The 24,358-nt window shown below is 40.1% G+C and overlaps 1 protein-coding gene across 1 annotated transcript in view; it reads left to right on the top strand.

Moving 5' to 3' along the window:
- Window positions 1-23,295, top strand: part of cnih3 (cornichon family AMPA receptor auxiliary protein 3) — a 114,543-nt gene extending 91,248 nt beyond the window's left edge. Inside the window, exons 6-8 of the mRNA XM_061812528.1 lie at window positions 13,740-13,883; window positions 14,337-14,392; window positions 23,213-23,295. Of these exons, the coding sequence (XP_061668512.1) occupies window positions 13,740-13,883; window positions 14,337-14,364 (172 nt within the window). The 3' untranslated portion in view covers window positions 14,365-14,392; window positions 23,213-23,295. The remainder of the gene's footprint in view (window positions 1-13,739; window positions 13,884-14,336; window positions 14,393-23,212) is intronic.
- Window positions 23,296-24,358: the final 1,063 nt, after the last annotated feature.

Genomic DNA, 24,358 nt, shown 5'->3' with positions numbered 1-24,358 from the left:
GTACAGCCCGGGGAAGAAAGCTGCATTGTATAAAAAAATGTGAATTTTCTTTCAACTTTGTAGTTCTTGTGTTATCCGCTAGGGGGCGCAGTGTTTTAGTACGTGCAGACAACATGAAAGCAACGCTGCGGCAGAACTAGGACCACCTTGACCTGGTAAAATTGAACGTCTGTACAGCGTCTATTGGCGACAATTGCATTATCTACTTTTCCGTTTGCCTCGCACCCTCATCAGCAAAATGTCTTTGTCAAAAAGGAGAAATGTAGACACAGAGTGTCGGACTTTTCAAGAAAAATGGACATGTTCTTATATGTTCACGGAGGTGAATGGGAAACCCGTGTGCCTGGTGTGCCAGCAGCAAGTTTCGGTGCTTAAAGAATACAATATTCGGTGCCATTACGAAACTCAGCATGGCGAAAAATACAACAGTTTGCATGGAGAATTGAGAAAACAGAAGGTAAATGAAATGATGGCGCGTCTGAAGAAACAGCAATCTGTTTTCACCCGGAGCCGAGAAGCCAGTGATGCTGCGGTGAAAGCCAGCTACCTAATTGCAAGCCAAATAGCAATGGCATCCAAGCCGTACAGTGATGGAGAGTTCATCAAAAACTGCTTGCTGACGGCTGCTGAAATTGTGTGTCCTGAGAAGCGACATGCTTTCGCCAATATAAGCTTGACAAGAAATACCGTGGCAGACAGGATTTCGGAACTCTCTGCAGATTTGGACCACCAACTAAAACGCAAAGTGGGGTCATTTGTGGCATTTTCTGTTGCGATTCATAAGAGTACTGATATCACGGACGTCGCACAACTGGCCATATTCATTCGTGGAGTTGACAAGACTTTGAATGTCACAGAGGAGTTTCTCGAGCTGGTGCCGATGATCGACACCACAACAGCTGAGGACATTTTCAGCTCCGTCGTTGGAGCGGTGGAGAGAGTCGGAGCGGACTGGTCACGCGCCGTAAGCCTGGCTACTGATGGTGCGCCGTCAATGATCGGTAAATAGGCAGGTGTTGTGACAAAGTTCAGAGATAAAGTACAAGCCGCAAATGGGGGAGGTAATTTTTGGACATTTCATTGCAATTTGCATCAGGAGGCATTATGCAGCAAATCGCTAAGAATGGATCACGTCATGGAGGTGGTTGTCTGAACTGTTAATTTCATCCGAGCCAGAGGTCTCAATCATCGTCAATTTGACAGCTTTCTCAGTGACTGTAACATTATCCATGGTGTGCCTTATCACACGAACGTACGATGGTTAAGCAGAGGTGCTGTGCTAAAGCGCTTCTTTGATTTACGCGATGAAATCGGACAATTCATGGAGAAAAAAGGTAAACCTGTTAAGGAATTACAATGCCATCTTGTGGCTGCAGGACCTTGCGTTTATGGTTGACATCACTGAGCACTTGAATATTCTTAACAAAATGTTGCAGGGACGCAAAAAAAATCGTAACACAGTATTATGACAGCATACGTGCATTCAAGTTAAAGCTCGGGTTATGGGAGACGCAGGTGGCAAGCGGTGACCCTGCTCATTTTCCCTGTTTAAAAGATATGTGCGCAGCAAGCGTTAATTCTGACGTGAAACGGTACAAAGAGAAGATTTCAGGGCTGTTGATGGAGTTTGAGAAAAGATTTCAGGTTTTTAGCGAACTTGAAACAGATTTTGCAGTTTTTCGCTCACCATTCACAGTCAAAGCTTCTGATTTGCCCGTTGCCATGCAACTTGAAATCATTGATTTGCAGTGTGATGTAGAACTGAAGGACAGATTTGCCTCTGTAACACATTTTACAAGTACCTCCTACCAGGCTATCCCGAATTGACAGCACTAGCTGCTAAAACATTCTCCATGTTTGGGACAACCTACCTTTGTGAGCATGTTTTCTCACTAATGAACATTAATGAAACAAAGCTGTGCTCAAAGCTCACACATAAGCATTTGAATGAGATTCTGAAATTGGCTGCTTCTCAGGACATGATGCCTCATATTGATGCACATGTGCAGGATAAACGATGTCAAGTTTCAAGGGCAAATTCCAAGCAAGACGAATAATTGCTGTGAAAGTTATTCATTTGTTCAAATTGCTTTCCAGATGTTGAAAAACAGTGTTTTTAAGTTCCACAAGGCTGGTACTAAATGTTTTTGGAACATTGTTACTATTTCTGTGATCAGTTTTATGTACAACACACTTAAATATATGTTTAACTGTGTAAAAGTGTTGTTAAAATTGCACATAGTTTATTTATGTTCTTATGTTATTCTCTTGTTCATAATATATTGTTCATAATGTAAAAGGAAAATTCTGTTAATAAACATTTTGATAATTTACTCATTCTTTGCACTAATTATTAGTATTAGTGACTAATACAAAGGAAAAAAGTGGGCTTATTGTTAGTTCTATGTAATTTTGCAATGAGTTTACTGGTCCGGCTCCCTTGATCTCAAATTAAGCTGTATTCGGCTCGCAGACCAAAGGGAGTTTGATACCCCTGTTACAAACTCAAAAGTAATTTGTACAAACTTTTTGTTTCAAGTATTTACCAATCCTTTGAATCACTAAACTAATATTTAGTTGTATTACAACAGTTTCTTATAACTGCTTCACATTTGTGTGGCATGAAATCAACTAACTGGCATGTTTCAGCTCTTATTCCACTCGAAGATTCTTTAACAGCATTCCACAATTCATTTATAATTATTGGTTTTGCGTTAGAAACAGCATTTTATATGTCACCCCACAAGTTCTCATTTGGATTATGGTCCGGGGATTGGGCTGGACACTCCATGACATCATTTTTTTTAGTTTGAGACAAAGACTGCATGTTTACTAGTATTTGGGGTCATTGTCTTGTTGAAACACCCATTTCAAGGGCATGTCCTCTTCAGCAGAAGGCAACATGACCTCTTCAAGTATTTTGACATTTAAAAACTGCTCCATGATCCTTGGGCTGGAGAAACATGCACATTTCATGATGCTTGCACCACCATGCTTCACTGTCTTCACTGTGTACTGTGGTTTGAATTCTGAGTTTAGGGGTCATCTCACAAACTGTCTGCAGTCCCTGGACGCAAAAAGAACAATCTTACTCTCATCAGTCCACAAAATGTTCCTGCACTTTCCTTTAGGCCAGTTGATGTGTTCTTTGGCTAATTGTAGCCTTTTCTGCACATAGCTTTTTTTGTTCAGAGAGCGACTTTGCGGGAGATTTTTGAAAATAGAATAGGTCTTCTCACTGTCACAGTACTTACATGTAACTCCAGACTCTCCTTGATCGACCTGGAGCTGATCATTGGCTGAGCCTTTGCCATTCTGGTTATTCTGGCATCCATTTTCATGTTTGTCTTCGGTTTTCTGTCAGGTCTCTGATTTTGATCTCTATTTTAAAGGCATGGGAGCTCATTTTAGCTGAACAGCTTTATAAATTTTTTTGCACCTCTTGATAAGATTCCCCTCTCCAATCAAACTTTGGATCAAATTACATTGTTACTTTGAAAAATGTGTTGAACCACCCATTTTACTCAGGCTTTAAAGGAGAAATGCATGTTCAACAGGTGGTGGCTTCATTGATTGAATGCCACACTGCTATTTTTTAACACCCCGTTTTAACAAAATTAAATGTGTATATTATGAATGCTGGGTTTTGTTGGTTGTCAGTGAATCTACTGCACCAACTGCTAAATTGTTTCACATGTAGTAATAAAAAAAATACCGAAAACGTGCATTAAATTTGGACTGCTATCATTTTGAATACTCCGTGTATCCACAATGTGGATTTGAGAAAAAAATTACCAATTATCTAAAAGAGGAATCCAATCTTGTCATTCATTATTTAGTAAAATGTATATATATTAGGGATCGCAAACTGTTACAATTAATCGGTTATAACCGGTTTTCGATTGTTTAAAACCGAAACCGTAAGCGGACTTTTGAAATCAGTTAAAATTTCCAATAATTTTTTCCGGTTCTGGTATTCCACATTGTGCTATTTTTTCAAGATCACTTCCACTTTTTTCAAGAATGTTAACATTAAAACATTTTTACAAAAAAAAAGAACAAAAATTTAACTTAAACGAGTGTGTTATTCAAAGCCACATTCAACAAGCTTGTTTGTCAATATTGTATACAAACTACTCGATGGTGTAGCGCCGGAGAAAAGGAATCGGAGGCGGAGTGTAGGACACAGGAACAAAACTTGTTTTATTGGCAGACATCAAAACACTACTCGCATAACGGCGGGAACTCTGTGAACTCGTCACTCCGGAAGAGCAACAACAAAAACAGTCCGTGCGGAACCCCGCACCCCAACTCGAGGTCCCGCGGGTGAATTATGTAAACACCACAATGGTACTGATTTTAAAACCGGTTAATCGTTTTTTTGCTACAGGTGTTCGGTTAAAACCGATTATGAAAGTAAAGTTTTTGCGATCCCTAATAAATATATCCATAATTGCTCTACTAACTAAACAGGAATATCTTTGTCTTTTTCTAATGCATCTGTGGTACTCTTTCCAGGCATGACACCATACTGTTGCTCGCATATACTTACTTTTACCTGAGTCGAGCCTCCACTACTCTTTCCCATAACTTCATTGTGTGGCTCATTATCTTTATTCCTCTGTAGTTTCCACAGTTCTGAACATCATCTTTGTTCTTAAAAATGTGAGCTAGTACACTTTCCTCCATTCTTCTGTCATCTTCTCTACCGCTAGTATTCTATTAAATAAGTTGGTCCAAAACTCCATGGCCACCTCTCCAAATTGCTTCCATACCTCCACTGGTATGTCATCGGGACTAACTGCCTTTCAATTTTTCATCCTGTTCAGTGCCTTTCTAACTTCCCCCTGAATAATTATTGCCAATTCCTGGTCATTCACACTTGCTTCTTCTACTCTACCTTCTCTCCCATTTTCTTCATTCATTAACTTCTCAAAGGACTCTTTCCATCTACTTAGCCCACTACTGGCGTCAGTCAACATATTTCCATCGCTATCCTTAATCACCTTTACTTGTTGCACATCCTTCCCATCTCTATCTCTCTATCTGGCCAACCAGTAGAGAGCCTTTTCTCCTTCTTTCGTATCCAACCTGGTGTACATGTCTTCATATCCCTCTTATTTAGCCTTTGTCACCTCGACCTTTGCCCTATGTCGCATTTCAATGTAATCCTTTCACCTCTCCTCAGTCCTCTCCATGCCCCACTTCTTCTTCGCTAATCTCATTCCTTGAATGACTTCCTGTATTTTGGGGTTCCACCACCACGTTTCCTTCTCCCCTTTCCTACCAGAAGACACTCAAGTACTCTCCTGCCTGCCTCTCTGAAAACCTTGGCAGTAGTATTTCAGTCTTCTGGGAGCTCTTCCTGTCCATCTACAGTCTGTCTCAGCTCTTTCCGAAAGGCTACATAACATTCTTCCTTTCTCAACTTCCACCACTTGATTCTCTGCTCTAACTTTGCCTTCTTAATCTTCCTACCCGCTACCAGAGTCATCCTACACACCACCATCCAAGACTGTCGAGCCACACTCTCCCCTACCACTACCTTACAGTCAGTAACCTCCTTCAAATTACATCATCTGCACAAAATATAATCCACCTGCATGCTTCTACCTCTGCTCTTGTTGGTCACTCTATGTTCCTGTCTCTTCTGGAAATAAGTGTTTACCACTGCCAATTCTATCCTTTTTGTGAAGTCCACCACCATCTGACCCTCAAAGTTCCTTTGCTGGATGCCGTACTTACCCGTCACTTCTTCATCGCCCCCGTTTCCTTTGCCAACATGTCCATTGAAATCTGCACCAATCACAACTCTCTCTCTGACTGGGATGCTCAGGACTACTTCATCTATTTCCTTCCAGAATTTCTCTTTCAACTCACGGTCACATCCGAGCTGTGGGACATCGACGCTAATCACATTATACATAATACCCTCAAATTCAAATTTCATCCTCATCACTAGATCTGATCTTCTTTTCACCTCCAATACATTCTTAGCCAGCTCTTCCTTAAGAATAACCCCTACTCCATTTCTCTTCCCATGTACACCATGGTAAAATAATTTAAACCCTGCTCCTCAGCTTCTAGCCTTACTCCCTTTCCACTTGCTCTCCTGGATGCACAATGTATCAACCTTCCTCCTAATCATCATGTCAACTCACTCCAAAGCTTTTCCTGTCATAGTCCCAACATTCAAAGTCCCTACACACAGCTGTAGGGTCTGTGCATTCCTCTTCTTCTTCTGCCGTCCGAGCCGCTTTCCTCCTCTCTTTTGCCTTCGACCCACATAATCTGAATTTCTACCTACGCCTTGCAGATTAACAGTGTCGGGGGCGGGCGTATTTAGTCCATGCCACGACCTATCTGTTATTGAATTCGTTTGATGAACGCTCATAGATGTTTGGCCAGGTTTTACGTCGGATGCCCTTACTGACGCAACCCTCTGCATTTATCCAGGGTTGGGACCGGCCTACAGGTCGCACAATATTGTGTTCCCCAAAGGGCTGGAAAAAAAAAAAAAGCAATCAAATTAACAAAGTCAACACATAAGGTATACAATTCACATACAACTTAATCTATGTTAAAGGTAAAATCCAAATTGAAGCAGTCAAATAAACAAAGTCGAGTACATAAGTAACACAATTCACATATTACCTTGTCTATGTTAAAGTTAAAGTTAAAAGGGATATGGTTAAGAAGGTTCGAGTTTGAAAAATGTAAAGAATATGTAGATTTAAAGGATATGGGGATGAAAGAGATTCAAACCAATGGCACTCACTTCAGTAGTCGCAGGATGAGTCGTCATCACGATCATCGTTGTACAAGTTGAGTAGGTTGAACAAGACTATGCAGTTATTCACGTTCTATGCTTCTTCAACAGCAACGGTTTGGTCACAAACGCGTCTCGTTGTAAGCCAGCTCAGCCAAGGTAGTCTGGGCCGAGGGGCAAGTTTAAGTTGGCCTTTCTACTTGTCCAACTTTCTCACTACTAGTACTTACGGACTTCGTTGTATATGATACATAGATTTTGCAGGTCTTGTAGGTACTAGCGATTGATGTTTTCCTCCTCAGGAAATATTTGATTCCTGATGTGTCTTGTTGTTAGCAAGCTCGGCTAGGCTAAGCTAGGCGATGCTGCTTCAAACGCAATCGAATACAGCTCCAATTTGTGTACTAAGATTTCACAGATGATGATTCTTAGTCCATTGAAGTCGTCACAAGGGGCGTCCCACTTTGAGTATTCACAACATTCCGTCCAAATTCAGCAGGGTTTATTATTGTACAATCAGCTTTGCCAGAGCCTCCTCGTTTTTGCTGCCACCAGTTCGGGGACCGGAAGCAGTTCCTGTAACTAAACAGGAATATATGTTATCCAATTTCTTAGATATTTGATAGAATTGTTTGCAACTTACTGGCAGTGATGCCACACTAAAGTGGCATCAAGTGCTATTTTTAGGAACGAGCCAAGTAATATGTGACTTTTTCCAAGAAAGTAGTTTTGAAACCAGATTTGGTCACTTGTGACTGATGATTTGAACAATGTGGAGTCCAACTATATGATCACATTTGGCCACTCATGCAGACCGCTTTTTTTTTTAACAAACAAAGAGATTGGGAGTGTCAGGTTCACCAATCAGACATTCATTAAACAGAACAAAAAAGGAAGCAAAGACACCAGTTCAAGTCTCGTGAGGAGAGAGGAGAGGAACTGTCTTGTACAATTCACCACTGCACTCTCTGATTATCCTCTTCTCAGCACCTTTATTTATTTAGTTTTAAGACACCCCTTATTTACATGGATGTTACAAAAAGGAGACGGCAAGCAAAACAGTTGGTAATTGTTTATGATAAAATGCAAAGTGACGGTAAAGCGCCATGAATTTGCATAGAAATGCACAAGTTCACTATTGCCACATGAATTTTATTTTCCTCAGTAAAAAGTGAGTTCACAGTTTGTTTTACTGGCATGTTAAGTGCATAATGCATTGTTGGTTAATTATTCATATTGAAGTGCGTAGTCATATATTGTCATATAATAAAGACGGACTCACAAAATAATTTACAATACTTAATGTTTACAGTGAAGACATTGACATTCGTCTGTAGTCCATATTGTGAGCTGGTTTAGTGTGCTGCACAGCTGATGTGACGTAGTCAGTGCTTCTCCCCCGTCAATCACCCATAGCATTGCAAATTGCGTATTCTCATCACCTTTGTTCTCTTTGCATCAAAATTGCATTGGTGAGAAAATGGTGTGTGTGTGTGGCTGCATGTGCATGCGTGCGTGCATGTGCAAGCATTTGTGTGTGCGTTTCCGTAAACATGAAAGTGAGTGCCGGTTTTATATTGGTGGCACACATACACACACACGCACGCCCACGCACACATGTTTTTGCCACACACGCACACACACACACACACAGTTGTTTTCACTGACTACACTCAGCAACCAAAATTCACAACGTACGAAAAATTCACATTATGAAACGACTTCTGGAACGGATTAATTTCGTAAGTAGAGCAACTACTGTATTTCAAAGTATTTATTTCATCAACCTGGTGGATGCATTTGCATTGGCTTCTCTTGCTTGCTTATTTTATGTTTCCTGTATACAGTATTGCTGCTGAAAATGTGCAAATTTCTCCATTATGAGAGTGATAAAGGTTATCTTATTCTCAAAATATTTATTTGATTAACGTCCTATTAAATTTATCAGCCTGTTTTCTCTAGTGATGTAGCAATTGTGAGATGCAAATTTATTTCCGATTTCTGGTCCCTGTGTTATGTAGCTGTCGAGCGTTATCGTGTGTTCCAATATTTTCATGGATAGACACCTATTAATATGCCTGCTATTTTTCCTTCAAAACTGGGTAATCTCTGCTATAAAGGGATTCCAGATAGACATATGTGAGAAGTGAACTGTACTGCCCAATCAATTATTTGCTGTTGTAACATCGTGTCCTGATAGCCACTGGCTTCCCAAAGTCCATCTTTCATATTATGCTCCCTTCATCCTCCGTCATAAGAAATACTTGTGAAAAAATGTAGTTTATTCGCTGGAGTGGAGATGATGAGTGACTTATGCAGCATTGGCAACTGGTGCACGTTATTTCACCTCTACAGCTCAGCAACATATTAACCACATTAAGTGTAACTCATATGTAACAAGCATCAACAGCTTTCCGAACAGAGGAAGGCAGCAAGGTTGGGCAACAATAAATGGTGGCTGCAGTATGCGCGGGCTGCTAGCATATTAAAATTGACCAATAAAGTCAACAAACCCTACATTTTCGCTGAACAAAATGGGAAAACACCATTCTCATCATTTAGAATTACAATTATAGAAATAAAAGCCCAAGAAAATGACTGAACGTATACCAAAGGTTGCTGAAATGGGTTCAGGCAGTGGTTTTTAAATTGGGGGGCGGAGCACGGCAGTATGATGGGCGAGGGGGCACCATGAACACTTTTCATCAGTAGCTTACAGTCAGCTGTTGTTTGTGTTTTGGTTGATTCAGAAGATATAATGTCTACAGGCGGCGGGGGGAAAAATAGTTTGGGAACCACTGGTTTTATTGGCATTTATACAGAGTTTCGCTTCCAAGGGTTTATACAGTGTACTGTAAATTGAACGAAACAAAGCAGTCATTTTGTGTACATGAATATGCAGACAGTCAAGATTTCCCTCAATATCAGTGTTTCTCATATATATATATATATTACATTTCTGGAGCCCCGGAAGCTAGCAAGTGGAAATTGGGTCACCATTAATTCATCTTTCTCTGTCATTACGACTGTTCTATCCTGATGCAGACCGCAAGCAATCTGATGGGTCTGAGCTCAGCTGGTTGTTGTTGCAAAGGCGCGCAGAGTCAGGGAGAGAAAACACGTCTTGCTGTTTCATTAATTGGAGACTGTGCCAGATGCCTTCTGGCTACAGATGCTGCTTCCCATGCAGCTGAAATGAGAAGATGAAAAAACAGGAGAGGGGGAGCAAGGCAGAGGTGGAGAAGGGAAAGAGGAACAGCTGGAGGCTTGGACGCTGAGGCAGATGAGAAAGGATGTGAGTGATAGCTAATCTCGACAAGGTGATTCAGTGGAGAGTGGCAGTGATGGAGAGCCAAATACACATATCTCCTAATGGGAGTGGACTGCATTGGCACATGTTGTGATACTCGCATCCCTCCTGGGTTGATGGTTAAAGCCAATGTTGAATTTTAGTAATTAAAAGGATTAGCAGCCAGTGAAACCGGATGCCTTTGTATGATCATATTTTGATTTCATTTTTGCTCCTCAGTTGTAACTTTTTATATTTTATTGACTTTTGGACTTCATACAAAAGGTTTTTTAAAGTTCCATTTACACTACGTGGGTTGACCCATTTCTGTACTTTTCTCCCTATGGCCCAATCTGGATATGAGTTATGGCAGTAGTGGAAAGAAAAAAAATTACACATTGTACAAATGGTGCCAAGATCCTATTTGTAAGAATTATTTGAACTGGTGACACCGAAATTTGGAGTTGTTTCAGTTGTTTAAAAAGGTTACCATGCCTTTTAGGTCTTGGATGTTTTAACATGTGTTACGTTGACATCTGCTCATAATATACTGTCTAATAATATCAAGATGACAACTTCATGATTAATCAGCAGGACCGTAACACCTGTTACGGCCCCGCAGGCATTTGCAATTCTGCCCGTAACTGCTCAGCATACTGTATATTGATACATATCGTATCTGTTTATTATACATGATTAACTTTATTGTGTGACTGTGATTAATCATATAAGCCTAAAGTATATTCTATGCAATTTTTGACATTACAATCCTCTCAACTTTGAAATCCAAATATATGGTATGTACTATCCATATTTTTCATTTACATTCAATCTGCTTCCTTGCAGCGATTCCATATCTGTCCTGGTCTTCTGTCCTCAAGACACATTACTATGTGAAGCTAGACAGCAAGCGAACTTATAAAGAAACTCCGTAAACAAAGCGTACTTTTGTTGGTTTTGTGGTAAATTAATTAAAAAAATGCAACTGAAAGATACAGACAAATATACATTACACTGTGCACTGTGTGACATTGTGCAAAGTACAGGTAGCTAGCTTATTTATGCTAATCGCAACAATAGCTGTATCAACAATCACTCGTTTACGTCAAGCTCTCAAATAAAACACAATTGTGACCTCAACCTAATGTCTGTGAACGTATAATACTTACAAAGACGAAAGTTTCCAAAGGTTCAAATGTTTAGAACACATTCAGCGTAGTTCTGGTTTTTCTCAGACTTAATGTTCACCATGCTCATATTTTCACTGGAGATACGTCAAAGAAACTCTTTTGGCGTACTGACCACACACTCCAGAAAGAAACTGAATAATCCTCACAGGTCAAGAGGTGTCACTCTGACGCCTTTTCTTTTAAAGCATTTTAACACATCGCATCACGAAATAAACGTATTTTTTACTTTTTAATTTTTTAACTTACATATTTATCTTATGAAATATACCCTGAATGGTGTGCTGGAGAGTTATCCCACTGGGGAGTCCATCGTTCTACTAGGGACTTAAATGGTCACGTGAGCAATTACAATGAGACATGGAATGGCATGATTGGGAGGAACGCTCCCCCATCCCCGATCAGAAACCGAGTGGTGCTCTGTTATTGGGATTCTGTGCTCACCATGCTGTGTCCATCATGAACACCATGCACAAACATTGAGGTGTCCACATGTGCATTTTGCTCCAGGACACCCTAAGTCGTAGTTCAATGATTGACTTTGCAGTTGTGTCATCAGACCTGTGGCCACATGCCTTGGTGAACAGAGGAGCTTTCAACCTATGAGCAAATGGATGAGAGCCTGGTCCGAAATGTATTGTGAGCGTCTGCTGGGAACATCTGTCAGAATCTCCTGCCAGTCCCACCTCTGACAGAATTTTGCTCATGTTCCAGGGGAGGGACATTGACTCTTGCTGAGACAGCCAACAGAAGCTGTGGTTGGTGCCTGTCCTATCAATCCCCGAACCTGTTGGCGGACATGAACAGTGAGGAATGCCATCAAGCTAGAGAAAGAGTCCTATCGGGTCTTTTTGGCCTTTCTGCCTCCAGAGGCAGCTGAAAGGTAATTGCTAGCCAAGCATAATCCAACTGGTGGTTATTGTGGGCAGGGGAGGAGTTCGGCGAGCCCATGGAAAAAAAATCATTCTAGAGGGCGTCAAGGAAATTCTGGTCCACCATCCGGGATCTCAGGAGGGGGAAAGCAGTGCACTATCAACACAGTGTATAATGGGAATGGGACGCTGTTGACCTTGACTCAGGACATTCTGAGTCGCTGGAGAGAATACTTCAAAGATTTCATCCACCAATAGTCCTTCCCATGAGGAAGCTGTCCTATCTCTGGGGTTTAAGTAATCCAGGTGGTTTAAATGATCCTTGGTGGCAAGGCCCCAGGGATGGATGAGAAGCTCTTGGAGTTTCTAAAGGCTCTGTATGTTGTACGGCTGTCTGCCTCCGTAATATCGCATGAACATCAGGGACAGTGCCTCTAAATTGGCAGACAGGGGTGGTGATCCCCCTTTTCAGGATAGGGGACCGCAGGCTATGTTCCAACTACAGTGAGCTCACACCACTCAGCCTACCTGGTAGGGTCTTTTCAGACATTCAGGAGAGGAGCTTCTGTCAGTAAGTCAAATCTCAGATTCAGAAGGAATAGTGTGGTTTTTGTCCTGGGTATGAAACAGAGGACCAGCTCTACACTCTTGGGAGGGTCATCAAGGGTGCATGAGAATTAGCCCAACCAGTCTAGATGTATTTTGTGGACTTGGAGAAGGCATGCAACCGTGTCTCTCGGGGTTCCTGTGGGAGTAAGTGGTGCCAAACCCCGAAATATGAGCTGTTCAGTCCCTGTACAACCAGTGTCAGAGTTTGGGTCGCAGTGCCTGTAGTAAGTTGTGCTTGTTTTCCCTAGAGATTGGACTCCACCCAGGCTGCCCTTCGTCATCAATTCCTTACATTACTTTTAGATCCAGAATTTTTTGGTCCAGCTGACACGTAGATAGGGTCCAGTTTGGTGGCCTCAGTACTGCATTTCTGCTTCTCGCAGATAATTTAGTTCTGTTGGCTTCATCAAGTCGTGACATCCAACTGTCACTGAAGAGGTTCGCAGCTGAGTGAGAAGAGGCTGAGATGAAAATCAACACCTCCAAATCTGAGACCATGGTCTTCTGTCAGAAAAGGGTAACATGTCCTTTCCAGGTCAGGGATGCGATCCTTCCCCAAATAGAGGAGTTCAAGGTTCTTGGGTGCTTGTTCACAAGTGAGGGAAGAATGTAACAAGAGATCAACAGGTAGATCGCTGCAGCATCTGCTGTGATGCAGAGTATGCATCGGTCCATTATGTTGCAAGAGGAGCTAAGCCAAAAGGTGAACTTCTCAATTTTCCAGTCGATACAATGGTCGAAATGTGTTTCCAAGATGTCTGGGCTCTCCCTTGGAGATAAGGTTTGAAGTTTGGTCTTCCAGAAGGAGGCTCAGCATGCTCCTCCATATTAAGAAGAGCCATATCAGGTGGCTTAGGCATCTGATTAGAGTGTCCAGTTCTCCGACCTCAGGTAAGTGGAAGAAAATAGACCAGCAACTTTCAATTTGATTCCATACCCTCAACCACCACTATCCTAAACTGTGGTGTCGAACAGGTCAACTACCCGTGTTGTGTTCTTTCCCCTTGCGGTAGGTACTTCCATTCCCCAACGGATACCAAGGAGTTGATCTACGACCCAGCTTCGGTTATGAACGGCGACACACTCAAGTTCTGCCTGAAAGAGGCCTGGTGCAAGCTGTCCTTCTTTGTCCTGTCCTTCTTCTACTATTTGTACTGGTGAGCATTTAGCACACAGTGTGGGAGCGCTAGCTGTATCACAGGTCAAAAAGTCAATTACAGCAGCTGCAGGTAAATTACAAGGATGAAAACGGAGCTAGAGGAAGGTTACATCAGATATATTTCAACTTCAAGGTCTGACGAAGCACTATAAGTGCAACTCACTGAATAAAGCAACCATTTCTCTACCAATCACATGCAAGTTCAGGTCTGCTCGAATAGTTAGGATGTACATTCAGGTTTATTATCACTAATGCATGTGATGTTGAGAGAATTTGATTCTTTACTTCATTGACAAGCACTAGAAGAATTCACATATTACGTATTTCCATATTATATGATTACAAAATGTTGATTGAAATGTGTTGCTCTTGTGCATATGCTGAATTTGTCTATATTGTTGATAATAATCCCTACGGATCTTGTTCCATGTGTCATATGTGGGGGCTGCAGTGTGTGGAACCTGGAAATATCCCTCTAATAGGTCTTATCAATGGGAACACATAAAGGTACCATCCTTACATTTTTAATCTCATATTTATTATTTTTTATTATTACTTAGAACATTACAGTTGTGTTTTACGACATACTTGTAAATGTTTTACTCACGTGCCAATAAATATTTATTATACATTCACAAGCCTCAACATTGAGTACACTGTCAAATGAGAACAACTCAAAAATATATATAGAATATGAACGACTTTTCAGTGTAAGATGGCAACATATCAAACAGATATTGGCAAACACAAATTAAGTAAAAAATAAATTCTTTACACGGAGCATTCATTTGATGCTATTTCTTTACTTGGTCCCGTTTTGCTGCGTAAGTGTACCTAATGTTGTGACCAGTGAGTGGATGTTTGTGGCTTCTGATTATCTGCTTTTGACAGCTTCAGGTCAGAGTGTACAGTTTTGATTAGTTGCATTGCTGTGCTAAATATATTTTTATTTTGATTTTTAGTTTACATTGAGTTGCTCTTGTTTGTGTGTGATAGTGCTGAAATATAGAATGATTAGTAGAGGCAGTTAAAGTCAAGGAAAATGTTGTAGAGGCTGGTTTTTAACCCCCAATGAACGATGTTAATTAGTCCCAATCAACACTGTTCATGATTATATTTTCAAAGTGCTTTTCTGTATAGTTTAATTAAAAAGTTGTATACTAGTGTATAAAATATTGCACATTCATTGCACATTAGAGAGCTTAAAAAGCCAGATGTCAAGATTAGATTTTTTTCTCCATTTTTATGATCATTAATATTAATTGAAAGGACAAGTTATACTATGAAAATATATTTTTCCCCCTTTGGTGTGCTCCCTCTTGCCGTGGTAAACTGGTGGAATTACTTCAGGATCTCATTTTTTTAGTCATAGTCATATATTACATTCAATTTTATAAGATCTCTTTTTTCCACAAAATAATATGTATGTTCCCTATTTTTTAGCGGTTGGAATGTCCTTGGAGAAAGGTCTTCAAATGCTAAACATCTTACAAAGGCAAGTTAAAAGATTCTGCAGCCGAGATAGATTAAAATGTATGATGAAAAGCAAAAGTAAAGAGTGGTTTTGTTTTGCAATATTTATACACCAATAGTTAGGTTGGTGATTGTTTGGACTGGTCGTCCTGCACTAAACATTCACCTTAATTTGAACCACTTGGCTTACCCCTATCAATCTATTCTCTAGCTGTTACTGGACTTATTTGCTGTTTTTGTCACGTCCCATCGGAGACGAGAGTAGAACCCAAATGCAGGAACTCGGAAGACGCAAGGTAGTTCAAGAAGAGACACGTTTATTGTATGCAGAGGTCGGGGATCGAGCAGGCAGTCCGGTGCAGCAGCGGTAGTTGTGACGTCGGGCGAAGAGAACAGATGAGCGGACAGGCAGGAGTCGCTACACGGGGAAACAATCAACGCAGGCAGAAGTATCAAGGAGTCAGGCTTACAAGGTTGGTCGGAGAACGGACGAAGGTCGGTACACACAGGTTCAATCGGGAATACGAGAGTGCTGGAACGGGACATAAAGCTCAACGAACTGGCGGAGGACCAGTCGTCACCGGGTCCTATATATACAGGGGATGATCAGCCCGCATGAGGCGCAGGTGTGTTCCTCCCAATTAGCGCAGCCGCGCGGGCACCCGCACAGCTCATGCTGAAGCGGCAGGATCATGACAGTTTTAAGAGACCACCGGCAGCAACAAAAGCTGCAGTGAGGTCCCAATAAGAAGTTTAGGGTGATGGTCGTTTAACTTTCAATCTTGAAGTTTAGTTTGAAGCATAATGAGTTTTGTTTTTTAACGTTGGAAACCAGCATAAAATCGGTTACAGTGGAAACATAAACCCAACTTTATTGCACGGAATACATTTGTTGAGTCTTAATTTCTTCCCCAAAAAACGTGTTTCAGCAACAAACTGACTGAACTGGAAGTGAAGCAAGTATGAAAACTGCACCTTTGTCTGTTTTCTTGTTAGAATATCACTCTCTTTAGTGCCTGCACCTTTTTCTGATTCACAATAAAGGTTGTATTGCACGCAATGATAAAGGCAGAGGACTCACTTTCACTGATAAAATATTAAACTGCACACACTCGCTTGGATTTACGGCACACATAAAAATAGGTCTTCAGTTTATGAAAGAATTCAGTTTATGCTTTGGACTACAAAACAAATTTGGTCTTGCACGGTTCCACTATGTCAGACTTACCCATAAAATGGAATTAATTTTGGAATACATTGTTGGCAGCTCAGAAAATGGATGGATGGACAGATGGATGGATGGATAGATCACATAGTCATCCCATTCGGCAAGGCGTAACAGCTGTAAAGCATTGCGCTCACAGTTCTGAGGACCGGGGTTCAAATCCTGGCTCCACCTGAGTGAAATTGTATGTTCTCCCTGTGCCTGCGTGGGTTTTCTCCGGGCACTCCGATTTCCGCCCACATCCTAAAAACATGCATCAATTGTTGACTCTAAATTGCCCCTAGGTGTGATTATGAGTACAACTGCTGTCTGTTTCCATGTGCGCTGCGATTGGCTAGCAACCACCCAGGGTGTACCCTGCCTCCTGCCCGATGACAGCTGGGATAGGCTCCAGCACTCCCGCGACCCCCATGAGGATAATTAATTTTGGACAAAGAATATGCCGGAAGTGAACTTAATTTACGACTTAGTTCAATGTATGCTTAACGTTCAAGTCAAACTAGTCAAACCTATCTCGAAAAGGGGCATTGCCTCTCTTTTTATATTTGGAATTTTTAGGAAAAGTGGTGAAAAACCTCTGTCTCATAATCTGAAAGATACTACGTGAATGAAATGTGAATTCAGTGATTTCACTGTATCACTCAAACACAAAAACAACAACAGGAAGTGGAATTTTATAGAACACTGAATTAAATTTAAAAGGGAAGCAATCCAGAGGGGCTTGACCATGAAAAGAAAATCCTAATAATGGTAATTGAAAGGAAAATGGGCATACGAGAAAAGAAAAATAGAACATCATGTGTGACTGACCTAAAAACATTTGTGAATAGGTTAGAGTGTTGTGCTAGTACGAAGATAGATTTAGAATATTTCTGGATTTTTGTTTGTTTCAAATGTGGGATTTCAATGTCCACAGTCAGTGTCTCTAACGATCACTGAGGTATGATCATTTTCCAGCACTTATCCTCGAGCGCTTGGCCACTTTTGATCAGCGTTTCGGTTCTGCACACCAAAGGGTCATTCTCAGGGAAATGTTAATTAGTTTAAGGTCTGAGTGACAATAACCAGACTTCCTGTGACTGTCTGGCTCAGCGGGGCAGCAACGAGGAATGTACTTTATCAGTTGTGGAAGGGGATGTGATGACAACTGGGCCAAAATCACTTCTGATACATTATGTGTATGAATATATACTGTTTACCGATCCAAACCTGAGCCAAATAAATTGCTCTGATTGTTTTTTTTTTTTTTTTGCAATTTCTTTTGATTACCTAACTTTGAACAAATGTGCACAATTTCTGTTCATAGTGTGTAGAGACGTTTTAATTTTCTTATAACTGCAGGAGAACCTTGTATGTTGCTGCTTTACATCATACAAGGACAATTTATTGAGCAATTTCACTGAATTCATCACCTTACTTACTTACTTACTCTTTTTTCCTTCATTTGTTTCTGCGGAATGTGTTGCTCTTCAATCACTAAAGCACTTCCCTTCCCTGAAACTGTTTTTCTCTGGCTGGTATTACCTGAAGAGTGTCATGTCTGTTTCATGCATGTTGTTGCAAATTTCTGTTCCAATATTATTTCGTATGTGGGCATTTATGCACGGTGGCCTGGATGGGTAAAACAATACAACAAAGAGTGAAACACTTTAACAATGCAGAAAATACAACAAAACATTAAACAATTCAACATTTTAGAAAACACAAAAACAAAAGATGATACACTAACATTTTGGAAAACAAAAATTGAATGAAAAAAAGATGAAACGAATTACAATTACAGACACAAAGGAAGGCCCCATTTCATAAAAATTCTTCGAAATACCACGGCCTTTCTCAACAAGACCCTCCCCCCTTGAACATGATTGGCTGGAGCGTTGCGGGAAGAGTAGGCTACGCAGATGAAACAGACGTCCAGCCAAATTAGCGATTGTACATGCTTGCTGTTCAGGGTGTTCAAATATACAGTCGTGATTTCGGCTGGACCATCTGCGTAGCCTACGCTTCCCGCGATGCAGAAGCCAATTAGATTGTAGTGGGATGAATCTTGTCAAAAAAGACCGTGGGATTTCCAAGAATGTCTGTGAAGTCGGCCGCTCACTTTGTGTCCGAAATTCCAATTTGTTTCGTCTTCTGTTTTTCTGTTTCCTGAAATGTTAGTGTTTCACAACTTATGTTGTTTTGCATTTCCATGCCACCATATTTATGGTTCGAATATTTTTAATACACTTACTCTTTTTCCTGGCATGAAAATCTGCTGTTTATAGCGTTCGCACACACACACAAACACACACCCACACACGAATCAACTTTGGCTGATTTACTTGACAGATGTGTAACGCTAATGGGTCATGAAATAAGCGACATCTGTCACTTGATATTGTAGCAGCCAGGAAAATTAGCTCAAATTACATGAATTTATTCTAGTTTGGTTTTTTTTTGTTTTTTTTTTTTTTTTTACCAGGCATCAGTCAAGGGTGATGTAAAACAGTGATGCCAAATATCACAGATTTACTTAAGTACAAGATGGCATTTATTTACCCGTTAAAATCTGAAAAAAGAAATCCTCTACATTTTAATGTCAAAATATGCAAACTCACTTTTCACAAAGTTCAAAGTTATTTGAAAGCAGACTTTTAAACTACATCCATCCATCCATTTTCTGGGCTGCTAGGCATCACAAGGACCGGGGGAGTGCTGCAGCCTTTTTCAGCTAACTTCAGGCGATTGGCAGAGTAGACCATGAACTAGTTGCCAGTTAGTCCCAGGTTATATATTGACACCATCACTGAGTGGGAACTCAACCCATGGTGCCTGAACTAAAATCAGGCGAGTGTACCACTAAACAATCTGTGACTATTTTCAAATACAGAAATTAAACATCTATGGAATCCTTTCTCATCATTCTACTTTTGATCAACACTCAAGGATAATGACAGCACTTTCCTAGTCAGTTGATGGGTTTTTTTGTCACTCAAGCAGGAGAATTAGGTGATTTCTGGCATTGGAGTGGCACCATTACTTAATTAAATTGGAAAAAGTGTGGGAGAATTTACAGTGTGCCCAAGGGTGCACACAGACATTAATTACTGCAGTGACCAGAAATGTGGCGACGCTGTGATTAGCACATCTGCCTCACAGTTCTGAGGACCCGGGTCATGCATGCCAGGTTAAGTGAATACTTTAAATTGTCTATAGGTGTGAATGGTTGTTTTTTGAAAAGTCCCCTGCGATTGGTTGGCAACCAGTTTATGGTGTACCCCACCTCCTGCCCGCTGTTAGCTGGGATAGCTGGGATAGACTCCAGATAGTGATGTAGAAAATAAATGGATGCATGGCTAGATCAGAAATTTCAGAAGGTTGCACAACACCACAGTCAATTCCCTCCCAAAAGTTGCACATGTTAGCTAGTGTTCATGAAAACAATTGTTCAAGATCAATACAGAAACAATTAATTTATCATGGTACGGATCTAGACCACATTCCACCTACTGAAGACCTCTGATCTATTTTCAGTTGTTTTGCAACCAAAAAGCAGAGCTGACCCACTTCTGGTCTAAGGTTCCAGTTTCTTCACCACACAAATGTCCATCGTTGCAAGCCATTTTCAGCCAAAATGTACATCTTATTTACATACTTCTTCACTCCTCTTTTTATATTCACGAGCAAACTTCAGCAAGTATAAAGGAAACTGTCCCAGACTCCTCAAGGCACAAAGGATGATAAAAGTCTCAATAGTCAGTGCAATGCTGAGTTGTTCTTGTCAATGGACCTTTCTGACTGGCGATCTTCAGCTCTGCCCCCCTTAGCAACAGTTGCCATCTACCACAATCTTCCAAAATGGCGACTGAACAGAACAGGTATGAAGTGGATTCTCTATCGCGTATTCCCACCAACATTGCGGTATGTTTTTTGCCAAATGCGCCAGACTCCAAGAGGGTTCTACAGAGACGTCTCAACTATTTAACGCAAGGATATATACACGGAATTAAGATTTTGGACGGAGCAGGATGCAATGTCAGAGTTACAGCAAAATCCTGGCGATCGATGCAAAAAAGTTTGACGCCTCACAAACTTCATATTGAAATCCAACAGGATAAAATAGTGGAATCGTACTGCGCATGTAAAGGAGGGTGAGTAATTTTTACTTGGAAAGATCATGAGTAATATCTATGTAGTCTTTATAAGTGAGTGGGTGTATTCATTTGACTTGGCTCGTAATGGAACCCAGTGCTCTGTCTTAAAAGTCTGATGTGATAAAAATAGGCAAATAGACATTTCTCTTGCATGACATCGCACATTTACGGATCACTAACCCGACTCTTCAGGATAAAACATTACACACTTCATTCAGCAGGTCAGTGATAGAGGTCCATTTTGTTCATAACATTAACTTTGCAAAGTGCACGCGACTGATAACCATCATTGCTTGTGGGACATGACGACAAGAGGGGCGTGTCAAGTCAGGGGTTAAGCTATTGGCTATCTGATTAGCTATTATTGTACGAGTGATTGACAGGTCGGAAAGGTCCATTCACAGCTCATGAAGACAAGTGTAAAATCCACAATCTGGGACGTCGATGGAGTCATTTTATTGTATACCATCTTGTACAGTGTGTTGTTTTCCAGGTACACAGAACAGAGCACTTTGCATACTTTTAAAATGATTAGAAAAGAGAAATGAACACACAGATCACTTTGCCACACACTGTTTTGTACATTCTCAATTCTTCTGTTATTATTTTGCTTTCTTACTGCAACTTTTATGCAGAATGACAAGTTACTAACATGCCAGGAAGGATTTTGTTTCAAGAGTTCAGGTTAAGGCCAAATCTTTAAATGTAACACCACATTAATTACCAACTACTAAACAATATTATTGCCTTTTGTTATGAAATTCCCCTGTTTTGTATATGCAACACAGTAATAATTAAAATGCTACATATATTTATTGTAAACTCATGCACTGAAATTATAGAAAATCTCCCTCCGGAAGGATTTGAATGCCTACCATTAATGTTACAGAATTACAGAAATGCTGTGTTGATCATACACAATCAGACAAGAAAGTAAGAAAAGCCTTGGACGCACCTTTGTCACTGTATCAGATCATAACACTTGAAGGTACACTCTAAACTGCTCTAAATGTCTTGAGTCCTGCATCATTTGCTCAATTCCATAAAATCAGCATGACCACCCGAGTGGTGCAGTATACTTTTGTTGCTCGATGACACTCCATACTCAGGTTTTGTATGTCCTAAATATATATTTTGTTATAGTGGCTGTTTGTTGTCATACTTGAGTGGCTCCAAGTAACCGAGACAAATTCCCTGTGTGTCTTGTAACATACTGGGCCAATAAAGATTATTCTGATTCAGGAAGGCGTAGACATTGAAATTACTCCAATTAGCCAACAGGGGAATCATGATGTTAAAATATCACTTGTCGGTAGCAAAAGGTGTGGCGAGGATAACATGCCACCAGTAGCCCTGAACTTCTGCAACCTTCATGACTTAATTCCTAGCTTTTGTAACAAAGTATCACATCATTGAGATCAACTTTCAACCAGTGTCTTTTCCAAAGTCAGATCCGATTCAGTGGGATAACTGCAGAGACATCTCAATTGTGGTGAAAATGCTCAAAATGCTGGCAAAATAAGACTTAAGACCGAAGCACGATCAACATCTCAGGAAAAATCCAAATGGATTTAGAGTTGAAAGAAGAACAGGAGCTCACATTCTTGCCCATAGAGCAGTAATAGAAGGTTTAAAAATCTACAAGCTTGCTGCAATAACCGTTATTGATTTCAGAAAAGCATTGGACAGCATCTATAGAGGTAAAAATACTAAATTACACAAAATAAATAATTACAAAAAAATCATGAGAAAATAATAAAAGAAAACATGAAAAGATTATGACCCCACTGTTCTTTAGCATGGGACAAGAATAGGGAACCATTGGTAGTATTCGATAGAAATGGATATAATATTTGCAACCAGAAAGGTAACTACTTTCCTATTTGTAAGGATGCATAAATAAAAAAATAAGTAATTTAGCAGTCAAATAGGAAAAAAAATCACCCGTTTAAAAAATATACTCTATATATCCTGTATATGTACAGTAAATACGGAATCTTACCAAAAACTTGGGATTGTTGTCTGTTTGTGCCTCATCTTTGTCTTTTGTTATAACGTGTTAGTCTAAATAAAAAAGTAAAATCACCATTTTTTGTGGGTTTTTTTTGCTATTTTTTCTCTAATTTTAATGTCATTACAAAGTATTTTTTTTGTTTTATAATGTGTTGATGTGCCAAAAAAAATTCAAAATTCAGCTCAATGTGTGAAAAGTTCAATTAATTTTTTGGGGTGAAAATCTATGTCATATATGAGTAAATTGAGTTGCAAGCTTGGTCATGGAACATTAAACTTGTAAGTCAAGATACCATTGTAGAGCATTTAAGAGAAAGTGAAACAATGTTTTATATAGCTGATTTTGCTGAAAAATGACAACATTTCTTCTGCACACATACACAGTCATACTTTTTTATTTCAAATAATCAGAGCTTCATATTTACACAATCAGAAAAATGTCCACTGACTTTCTCTTCTCTCCTCCTTCTTGTGTTTCAGTATGGTCTACTCCCTGGTTACCTCATAACAACTGACTTATCACAAACTGGAGAAACAAAAATCCTCTGGATACACAAACTGCCATTTTCTACGAGAGTGATTTTGCAAGAAACATAAACATATGCGTCTTTGCTACTTCACTTTCAACTCAAAAGCAAAAGGACAAGGTCAACTACAATACATACAAAAACTGCCATTCACAGTTAGTGAGTTGATCATCGCCTGGTGCGCGAAAATAATGTTAATTCTCTGACACACACGTAGACGTGCACACACAAATACAGCTTCCTCTGGAGTGTTGCAGTTATTTGCAGTCTAGTAGCAGTGATGGTAGCATGCAGGATGAAAAGCATAGTAGCATTTGCACAGTTTGTCTCAGGCACAGCAGTACGGCCCGATCCAGCTCAGCTCGGCATTCACCCCGCTTCGGAACCTCAGCGACCGTAGCAACAGAGAGTCAGAAACAGAGGGTGTGTGGATCGCACTGCTAAAGGAAAATGTACTTGGTTGACCCATCAATAGCAGCACATACATACAGTACATTATGACTTAATGTGGTGGGCATTTTGATGTATTTTTTGTCAAAAGGCATTTCCAACTACAACACGGAGGTTCTGTATACAGCAAATGCCTTCTTCATGTTGTTTTACTATTGTCCTATGAAAAAATATTTCTGAAACTCCCAGCTTAAAAGAAAATAATGTGTTACAAGTCTTATTTACACATACTTTTGCACAAGTAGGGTATTTAATCTTGCACAACATTTGCGCTATTTGGCTGTGTGTTCATGATCATGTATAATAGTTCAGGCACACACGTGAAGGTCTTCCAGTATGTACAATTTAAAACAGGGAAGCTACTGTTTGTGACAATTTTGTAGCTCTATTTAAACAAGGGACCAAAATGCTTTTTTTGGATAATAATTTATTATGTCAAGTGTGAGATTTTATTGCATCCATATTTATCTTCATGATTTTTTTCCAATGTTAACAATGATGAGTGAAGCACAAATGGAGAGTGTTGATTGGAATCACTTATTCGAAATCTAATAAAAGCAACCGTAGCAACTGATGTAGGCGTCACCATTAATGACACTATTAACACAACATATGCTTGATATAACGCAATTCCCTTAAAGTAAGACAT

Source organism: Syngnathoides biaculeatus, chromosome 23 (genome assembly GCF_019802595.1).
Source record: "Syngnathoides biaculeatus isolate LvHL_M chromosome 23, ASM1980259v1, whole genome shotgun sequence".
NCBI lineage: Eukaryota > Metazoa > Chordata > Actinopteri > Syngnathiformes > Syngnathidae > Syngnathoides > Syngnathoides biaculeatus.
Note: the sequence above shows the minus strand (reverse complement) of the source record. Positions and strands in the feature narration are given on the sequence as shown.